Source organism: Dromiciops gliroides, chromosome 1, assembly GCF_019393635.1.
Source record: "Dromiciops gliroides isolate mDroGli1 chromosome 1, mDroGli1.pri, whole genome shotgun sequence".
Lineage (NCBI taxonomy): Eukaryota > Metazoa > Chordata > Mammalia > Microbiotheria > Microbiotheriidae > Dromiciops > Dromiciops gliroides.
Window position 1 is genome coordinate 148,617,087 of NC_057861.1, and position 10,397 is coordinate 148,627,483.

General features: G+C 37.9%; 1 protein-coding gene across 1 annotated transcript in view; it reads left to right on the forward strand.

The window, feature by feature from the left end:
- Window positions 1-7,855, forward strand: part of CDH17 (cadherin 17) — a 121,882-nt gene extending 114,027 nt beyond the window's left edge. Inside the window, exons 16-18 of the mRNA XM_043977726.1 lie at window positions 1,352-1,468; window positions 2,090-2,206; window positions 7,698-7,855. Of these exons, the coding sequence (XP_043833661.1) occupies window positions 1,352-1,468; window positions 2,090-2,206; window positions 7,698-7,795 (332 nt within the window). The 3' untranslated portion in view covers window positions 7,796-7,855. The remainder of the gene's footprint in view (window positions 1-1,351; window positions 1,469-2,089; window positions 2,207-7,697) is intronic.
- The last annotated feature ends 2,542 nt before the right edge of the window (window positions 7,856-10,397 follow it).

A 10,397-nucleotide genomic window follows, 5' to 3' on the forward strand; every position in this document is an offset into this window, starting at 1 on the left:
GGAAAGAACAAGAAGTAAGTTGCTGTTATATCAAGAGAATAAGTAGCAAGCATGAGTTTTAGAAGCATGCTAATTTTATGATTTAAAAAAAAGAGAAAAGGTTGGAAAAAAATAAACTAGAGAGATACATTTATGCTGGCTCCATACTAGGAGAGGGGCTTTGTGGTACAGTGGAAAGAGCACTGTGCTTGTGATCAGAAGCCCTGGATTCAAATACTATCTCTTGATACTCAAGATCTGGGTTAACTTTTGTAGCATAGGGAGCAGCTAGGTGGTGCGGTGGATAAAGCACTGACCTTGGATTCAGGAGGACCTGAGTTTAAATCCAGCCTCAGACACTTGACACTTACTAACTGTGTGACCTTGGGCAAGTCACTTAACCCTCATTGCCCTGCAAACAAAACAAAACAATGTGTAGCAGTTTCCTCATCTATTAAAAAAAAAATGATGGGTTTGGACTATCAGAGTTTCTTAATCTGGGGTGTGTGAGTTTTTTAAAAAGTATTTTCATAACTATTTTTCAATATAATTGTTTCCTTTGTAATCCTATATATAAGGAATACTAAAAGCCTTAGTAAGTTTTAAGCTATTATAAAGCTTTAATATCCTAAAGATATTTTATTAATATTATTTTTATTATTCTTATCAATAATTTTTATTAGTAGTATTGTCAATATTTTGTGGTATAATTATTATACAATAAATAACTAATACTATTTAATATATTTAATTATAATATTTATATTATTACTTTATATTTATATTATTTTGTGGTTTTATATTCTTTATAGTACTAATGATATATTATCAATAATATTTATATTTTACTTATATTAACAATGTTCATATTCTCAATAATCAAATTAATTTAATTAATGCTTTAAATTAATGCACCTAAAACATTATTCTGAGAAGTGATCCATAGGCTTTACCATGTTACCAAAGGGATTCAAAGGGTTAATAACTCTTGGATTGGATGGACTCTAAGATTCCTTCTAATTCTAGATCTATCATCTTAAATGGAAGGATAGTTTTAGTACTAAAATGCTTTAGTCATTTTCTGACCATAAGAATGTAGAGGTAACATTTTCTTTTCTGCTTTGCATAATCCAACTCCCATCATATATAAATGTGACCACTAATCCTCGGTATACAAATAAATTTGCCAAAGACTTGGAAACCACATTCCCTGATAGGTATATTGTGTGCTCTCATTGCTCATCGATTTGGATCCCACTTCAAAGATGGGGGGAGGGTTGCAAGAACAGAGAAAGTTTAAGGTACCAGATCTTGCCTTGCTTCTGGATCATTCCTTCATTTGAATCTTAGTCTAATTTGCCCCTTTTGACAGGTACCCACGCCAAGCTTTCTACAAAACATAAAAATTTTGAAGAGAAGGTGTATGAAGTTTCAGTTAAAATTAGTGATGGTGGAAAACCACCTTTAGAAAACACTGTCTCTTTCCCAGGTGAGTCATATCAGTCTTTTACATTTTGGGGGTATTATTTACTGTTTAGGAATAATTGTGTAGGAATCTCTCTGCTCTCCATTTGTGTTTTATAGAGTTAGTCAGACAGTAAATAAATATTTATTAAGCATCTGCTAGGTGCTAGACACTGGGTTGAGAGCTGGAGATATAAAGAAAAGCAAAAGACAGTTCTTACCCTCAAGAAGTTTACAGACTAATGGTCTAATGGGGAAGAAAACATGCAAAAGGAAGCTGAAAAGCAAAGAAGGGAAGAGAAGATACCTGGGCATGACATGGTGATAGAGAATTGGCCAGGAAGATGTGAGTTGGAGACTCACCTTTACCAAGTGCTGGTTGTGTGACTCTAGGTCAGTCGATTAACCTCTGAGTGACCCAGGCAACTCTCCAAGATTATATTACATAGTAGTTCTATACCTGCATGGATGAGTAGAGTTTCTTCATTGGGAGATTCCTACTCCAGGGAATTCTCAGTCCAGGACAGAAATGAACAAGAGAGATCTGCCTTTATGAGGTAGCAGGACAGGTAAAGAGAACTCTCTAGGCTTTTTTTTTTATTTCAAAGGTGTAACTACTCTAGATAACATTTGTTTTGCTTTTCAGTCACCGTGTGCAAGTGTAATAAAGATGGATGGTGCTACCAGCCAGCAGATTCTCTTTCTGGGATACCCACAGTAGGCATGGCGGTTGGCATACTCCTAACAACTTTTCTGATCATTGGTGAGTGTCATTTCTTAGATCCAGATGCGATAGTCCTTAGCTATGGTGGTAGCAAGTAGGGCAATGGGTCAGAGAAAGTTTTGGCCAATTGTCAAGAATAAGGCATGTTAGTAATAACATCAGTTAAAGTTGATGTCACATCTTCTTGTGTTATTTCCTTCCATCGCCCAAACAATCTTGTGAGTTGTGTGTGTGTGTCTGGAATTTATTATTATCTCCATTTTGTATGTGAAGAAACAGTGGCTCAAAGAGGTTGAACCACTTGACCAAGATCACACAATGAATATGTGGTGGAGACCCAAACCCAGGTCTCTTGAGCCTAAGACCAGTGCTTTCAAAACACTGGGCTGTACTGAAGTGGGTCCTATTACCTAGCTTTTCTTTCTTTCTTTTTTTTTGTGGGGCAGTGGGGGTTAAGTGACTTGCCCAGGGTCACACAGCTAGTAAGTGTCAAGTGTCTGAGGCTGGATTTGAACTCAGGTACTCCTGAATCCAGGGCCAGTGCCCTATCCGCTGCACTACCTAGCTGCCCCCTTCTTTCTTTTTTTATTAGTGAGGCAATTGGGGTTAAGTGACTTGCCCAGGGTCACACAGCTAGTAAGTGTTAAGTGTCTGAGGCCGCATTTGAACTCAGGTCCTCCTGACTCCAGGGCCGGTGCTCTATCCACTGCGCCATCTAGCTGCCCCACCTAGCTTTTCTGCCTTCTGAAGGCAGACAAACTCAATATGCCCCAAACAGAACTTGCTTTCTTCCTGCCTCACCCAAACCACCATCTTTCAAACTTTACTATTTCTGACCAGGCCAATCACCCTTCCAATCACCTAAGTTCACAACCTTGTCATTATCCTAAACTCCACACACTCCCTCACTCTTCACAGCCTTTTATTTGATATATCTGGCCATTCCTGTTTCCACATCTCTTGAATCTGACCTCTTCTCACTCATATCACCTTAGTTCAGTCCCTCATTACCTCTCCCCTAGAATTCCTAATTCCTCAGTGGCTTCCTAATTGGTCTCCTTGCTTCAAATCTCTCTCTACTCCAATTCATCCTCCACACAATCGCCAAAGTGATTTTCCTTAAAAATAGGTCTGACCATATCACTTCCCTACTCAGTAAACTCCAGTGGGTCCCTATCATCTCAAGGATAAAATATAAATGCTTCTATTAGGCTTTTCAAGCCTTTCATAACGTAGTCCCCAACTAACTTTCCAGCCTCATTGTACATTACTTCTCTTCCCACATTCCACTGTCTAACCAAATGGGTTTCTCCTCACACATGACAGTCTATCTCCCATCTCTGTCCTGGAATGCCCTTCATCCTTATTTTCACCTTTTAGAATTCCTTGTTTTCTTCAAGACTTGATGAACACTACTGTCTACATGAAACCTTTCTTTTGATACTTCCTGTTGCTTATGCCCTCCCTCTTCAAAAAGCTTTATATTTATTTTTTGGATATTCTGTGCATATATGTACATATGTATACACACACATACACACACACACACACACACACACACACATATATATATATATATATATATATATATATAGTGTTTTTCAGTTGTGTCCCTTGTGACCCTTTTTGGAATTTTCTTGGCAAAGATACTGGAGTGGGTTGCCAATTCCTTCTCCAGCTCATTTGACAGATGAGGAAACTGAGGCAAAAATGTTAAGTTACTTGCCCAGAGACACAGAGCTAGTAAGTGTCTGAGGCCAGATTTGAACTCAGGAAGATGAGTCTTCCTGACTTCAGGTCCAGCACTATATCCACTGCAGCACCTACCTGCCCTACAAGTATACATTTATAGGTATATATATATATATATATATATATATATATATATATTCCTATCTATCTATCTATCTATCTATCTATCTATCTATCTATCTATCTATATATCCATGTTGTCTTCCCTCATAGAATATAAGCTTCTTGAGGGCAAGAACTATTTTTTTCCATTGCATCCCCAGCTCCTAGAACAATTCCTGGCATATAGTAGGACATTTTAAAATGCTTGATGTGTCATAAAGCATCTCCAGCAGGCAAGAAGACAACATTTTGGTGTCTAGGTACCATCTAAAGCTTTCAGAAAAGAGGCAGGTAGAATGGGCTATAGTTGTATTACCACTATTGGAATATTCAGAAATTACAAAGCTACCCCACGGAAAGGCCAGTGTCTTTGAAGTAATTCTCTCATTGATGATGGTTGTATCTTCAGTCAGGACCTGGCATATAATAGGTGCTGAGTAAATATTTGTTGGTTATTAGATTTGGTTGTTGGTGGTGAGGGTGGGGGTGGGGAGAGGAATGATGCACCTTTCCTTGGTTTTCTTCCAAGGTGGTAATCCCCCAAACTCTATATTATCTCAGAAAACCTCTGGTATATCCCAGAAAGAACTCTGTTTGAACTTATTTTTTTATGTTAAGTGATAGGTTCTACTATTTTACTTCTTTTACAGGGTCCCTGATTCCCAGAAGTCTTTTGTAGATAGCAAAATGACATTTAGCAGTTCCTTTCTAAGGTTAGGTAAATTAAAGCCTGGAGAAGAAGAATCTTTCTCTGAATATAAACCAGATAAAACAGCTGTAATATGATATTTAGGGACTGATTTAGATGTGGATTTGGTAAGATCTCAGATTGATTCTTTTCAAAGCAATTATAGAGAAAAGGAGGGGCTTACGTTTTTACAACAGGATGCTAATCAGTATTTCTACTCTTCTTGCAATCCACATATTCTTCACTTTATAGATAGATTAGGGGATGGGAGTGGTGTTTAGGAACTGGACCTTTGATTTTACTGGTACTGGGTATGGCAACTCCCTTCATTGTTACAGATTGGCAACTTGTATAACTTGTATTCTTAGAGAGTTTTCTGGGCACCAAGAGATTAAATGAATTACACAGGGGACCTAGATAGGATATGAACTCTATTTGTCTTCAGCTGAAATCTATCTATATCTTGTTTTTACATAGTGGTCTACATGTTGTCACCCCTATTAGACTATGAGCTCCTTGGGGGAGCTAGTACCTGGTAGGTACTTAATATTTATTGACTGACTGATCCCAAGGGTCACCCTCTAGCCATTATGATTTACTGTCCCTCTGTCACAACATCCTGTCACTATTCGGCTTGATGATCTATGGTTCCCTATTGACTGTGGCATCAAGTCCAAACAATTCATTCTGCTTTTCAGTAAGATGCTACATGAGGGGATCCCACCTTACCTTACCCTCCAACCACATGATAAATGTCATTGGACATAAATTCTACCAAGAAAACACTCCTTTCTAATGTGAACCCTCTGCCCTTGTCAGACTGGTTTTCTTACAAGTGTTATCATTTTACAGGTTGGATCAAGAAGCTTCCTATTCCCAATGACATTAATTTCATTCTTTTTTCTTTCTTTCTTTTGTTTTTTGTGTTGTTTTGTTTTTGGTTTTTTTGCAGGGCAGTGAGGGTTAAGTGACTTGTCCAGGGTCACACAGCTGATGAGTGTCAAGTGTATGAGACTGGATTTGAACTCAGGTCCTCCTGAATCCAGCGCCGGTGCTTTATCCACTGCGCCACCTAGCTGCTCTGACATTAATTTCAAATTGCTCATGTTGTAATTGCATCTAAGTCTTATTTCACTAATTAGACTTTAAGTTCTTTGAGTGGAGAAGCCTAAATTTGGAAGCTAGGTGGTACAGAGGACAAAGCACTGAACTTTGGAATTAGGAAAACTGAGTTTGAATTCTGCTTCAAATAACTTACTAGCTAGGTGATCTTGAGCAAATCACAATCTCTCTGAGTATTGAGCAAGTCGGTTACCCTCTTGAAGCCTGAAAAATGCAAAATGAGGATGACAACAGCACCCACCTCACATAGTTATTGTAACCTTCAAATAAAATAAAACATGAGAAGAGTTTTGCAAACCTTAAAGCACGAAGAAATTCTAGCTATGATCATTGGCTTACTCTAGCAGGTTCAAGGGCATCTACGTGGTGCAGTGGATAGAACTCTGGGTCTAGAGTCATGAAGACTCCTCTTCCTGAGTTCGAATATGATCTCAGACACTTACTACCTGTGTAATCCTGGATAGGTCACTTACCCCCATTGCCTCAGTTCCATCATTTGTAAAATGAGCTGGAGAAGGGAATGGCAAACCACTCCAATATCTTTGCCAAGAAAACCCCAAATGGGGGGGGGGCATGAAGAGTCAAACATGACTTGAAAATTACTCATCAACAAAAAGCAGGTTCAAGGATTTTTTTTTCCTTTTTAAAAAATGAAACAGGCACTTATGAACCATAAAATCCAACTAAAGCCACTTTAATAATTAAAGTTTAAAAACACATAAAATATGATAATAAAAGGGTGATAAAACACAATTTCCCCTCAGTTGTCAAGAGTCAAGAACTAAAGAAAGTGTGATGTGCCAACAGTTCAAACTCAGGAAAATATTTCAAACCACTTTCTCTTCCCCAACTCTAATTCTTTGTCATTCAAACCACCATTTGTGCAAAGTACTGGGTAGGACCGAGCTAAGGAGTGATGGAGCCTGGAGCAAGCCCAAGCTCATCACAGCCCATATCTTATAGATTCTTTTTATATCTTCTACAGTATAGTCAAACTTGTCAGATTCTGGATACATACTTATTGACTTGTTGAATACGAAATGTCAGGTACGTTCCAAGGCAGCCTCTGTCTCATTAAAAACAAACCACACAACTTCCATCCCTTAAGCTATTGCTTCCTCATTAAGCATCAAAAAGGGCTTGTGTTATTTAATATGAATGGTTTATTATATTATAAAAGGCAGTATGGCCTAATGGATGGAGAGCCTACTTTGAAGCCAGGAGCCTGGCCGTATTGGCTGCATGACTCCCGACAAATCCCTTAATCTCTCAGTGCTCTAAGCAGCTCTCTATAGAAATGTAAAATTTCTAGTTAGATGGCAATATTCCTGAGTATGGACCAAATTGGATGAAAATGTAATGTATTTAACAAAGTACTTTAAAGTAAATTAAAATAAAATATATATCAAAGTATAGATCATATTACATTTTAAAACTAAGTCAATATGTCCCCACAAGGATCCTTATATATGGATTAGTGGCTTCATGCCAATGAAATCACAAGACTATCCCTTTGTTATTGTTCAGTTGTTTCAGTCATGTCTGACTCTGCGACTCCATTTAGGGTTTTCTTGGCAGAGATACTGGAGTAGTTTCCTTCTCCAGCTTATTTTGCAGATGAAGAACTTGAGGCAAAAAGGGTTAAGTGATTTACCCAGAGTCACTCAGCTAGTAAATGTCTGAGGCCAGATTTGAACTCAGAAAGATGAGTCTTCCTGATTCCAGGTCTGGCACTCTATCCACTGTGCCACCTAGCTGCCCCTTGTCTCTATCCTATGTGTTGACTAATATGAACCTTTTGCAAACACATTAAATGAAAGTGTATCTTTTATTAGCATCTATTTAACAATGGATTTTCTCTTTCAGGTGTGATTTTAACAGTTACATTCATCCATTTGAAGAAAAAAAAGAATAAAAGCAAAGAAGTTCCTCAGTCACCTGAAAACACACCTCTAAGGACATGATTTTGAAGGACAGTTTTTAAGTTTAACTACCAGATGTATATTTTGCTAATATGACCTTTTGATCCACCATTATAGTTTTTTATAATAAACATTTCTATTTAAAGTTTTGAGTTCTAAATTCTAATCCTCCTCTCCCTCCCCTCTCACCTTCCTGAGGCAATAAGTAATCAGATATAGGTTATACATGTGCAATTATGTAAAATATTACCATATTAGACATTTTGTACAAGAAAACTCAAATAAAAGAAAAAAATGAAAGAAAGTGAAAAATAGTATGCTTCAGTCTATGTTCAATCAATATCAGTTCTTTCTTTGGAGGTGGATAGTATGCTTCATCATTAGTCCTTGCGATTGTCTTGGATGAATGTAGTGCTGAGAATAGCTATCCTTCACAGTTCTTTGTCAAACAATATTGTAGTTACTGTGTACAACGTTCTCCTGGTTCTGCTTACTTCACCATGCATCAGTTCATGTAAGTCTTTCCAGGTTTTTCTGAAATCATCTTCCTTATCATTTCTTATAGCACAATAATACTCCATTACATTCATATACCACAGCTTGTTCAGCCATTCCCCAATTGGTGAGCATCCCTTCCATTTCCAATTCTTAGCCACCACAAAAAGAGTTTCTATAAACATATATATATATATACATTTTTTTAAATAGGTCTTTTATCCCTCCTTTTAAAAATGTCTTTGGGATATAAACCTAGTAGTGGTATTGCTGGATCAGAGAATGAACAGTTTTATAGCCCTTTGGGCATAGTTCCAAATTGCTCTCCAGAATGGTTGAATCAGTTCACAACTCCAGCAACTATGGGTTATTAGTGTCCCATTTTTCCCACTTCTCCAACATCTGTCATTTTTCTTTTTTTTGTCATAATCATCAATCTGATAGGTGGTTCACAGTTCTTTCACACCTGCACAGAATCCCCACCACTTGCCTCCATGTTCTAGAGACTGAAAAGTCTAAAAGCAAGTCACTTATGAAGTCTGGCTTCCTTTTTAGGGAGTCAATACTTATCAAACATGAAGAATGACTGAGTGACAGCAGTGGTAGTATACGGGAAGGGAGATGTTACAGAAACTGTAATAGGCATGGTAAAAATCCTGGGGAGCTCTAGGGGGTAATCCAATCTAGTCCAATAAATACTTATCAATCCCCTACTACATGCAGGCAGGTAGGTTGCTCAGTGGATAGAGCACTGAGTCTGGAGTCAAGAAGACCTGAGTTCATATCCAGTCTCAGACACTTATTAGCTGTGTGACCCTTGGCAAGTCACTTAACGTCTGTTTGCTTTAATCAACTGGAGAAGGAATTGGCAAAATATTCCAGTATCTTTGCCAAGAAGACCCTGTGGACAGTATGGTCCACAAAGTAAAGGATATGACTGAATGACTGAACAATAACAACAACATGCAGGCAGCTAGGTGGCTCAGTAGATAGAGTGCTGAGCCTGGAGTCAGGAAGACCTGACTTCAAATTTGGCCTCATTCACTTACTACTGTGTGACCCTGCACAAGTCAATTAGCCTCTGTTTGCCTTAATCCAAAAAACCTAATGGACAGTATGGTCCACAGGGTCACAAAGAGTCAGACACAACTGAGTGACGAAATGAGCAACATATACCAAACACTGTATTAAGGTCCAGAAATACAATTAATAAAGAAAAAGACAATCTCTGCCCTCAAGGGAACTTACAATTTAATGGGAAGAGGAAAACACATAAAAGGAGGAAGGAAAAGGGGAGGAGATGGATACCTGGGGGTGTGTGGCACATAGGACCATCGTATTTGCTGGAGTTAAAACCAGGCAAAGATGCAGATATGGATTAAAGTAAACAGCAGTCCAGTTTTTACCTCGTATAAAAGAAGGCATTGGGAGGAGTTTGGTACTTCACCCTCCAGCCATCAGTCAGAGGGGAGAAGAAACTAAGGAAGGTGAATCAATTAAGGCTTGAGTTAACAGCATGGTGATGAGCTAAATCTGGGAGGGCCATCTTAATCCCAGAGTTGAAACCAGAAATATTATCAGATGCAGAGTTGAGTAGTTTATGAAGGGAAGAGTCCCAAGAGTTTGTTGTTAATGTAGATAATCCATCTGGATAATGGGGTCTGGAATATTAGAGATGAAAAAAAACATTGAGATGGCATGTTGTTGTTGGTGTTGTTCTGTCATTTGTTTTGTCCTGTCTGACTCTTCACAGTCTCATTTGGGGTTTTCTTTTTTATCATAAAAGTATTTTATTATTTTCTAGTTACATGTAGAGATAGTTTTCAACATTTGTTTTTATAAGATTTCTAGTTTCAAATTTTTCTCTCTTCTTCCCCTCCCTCCCCCCTCCCCAAGACAGCAAGTAATCTGATATAGGTTTTATATGTACAATCACATTAAACATATTTCTGCATTAGTCATGTGTGAAAGAAGAATCAGAGTAAAGGAGAAAAACAAAAGAAAAATAGAAATAGTATGGTTCAATCTTCATGTAGATGCCAAAGTTCTTTTTTTCTGGATTTGGAGAGCATTTTCCATCATGAGTCCTTTGGAACTATCTTGGACCATTGTATTGCTGAGAAGAGTCAAATCTATCATAGTTGATCAA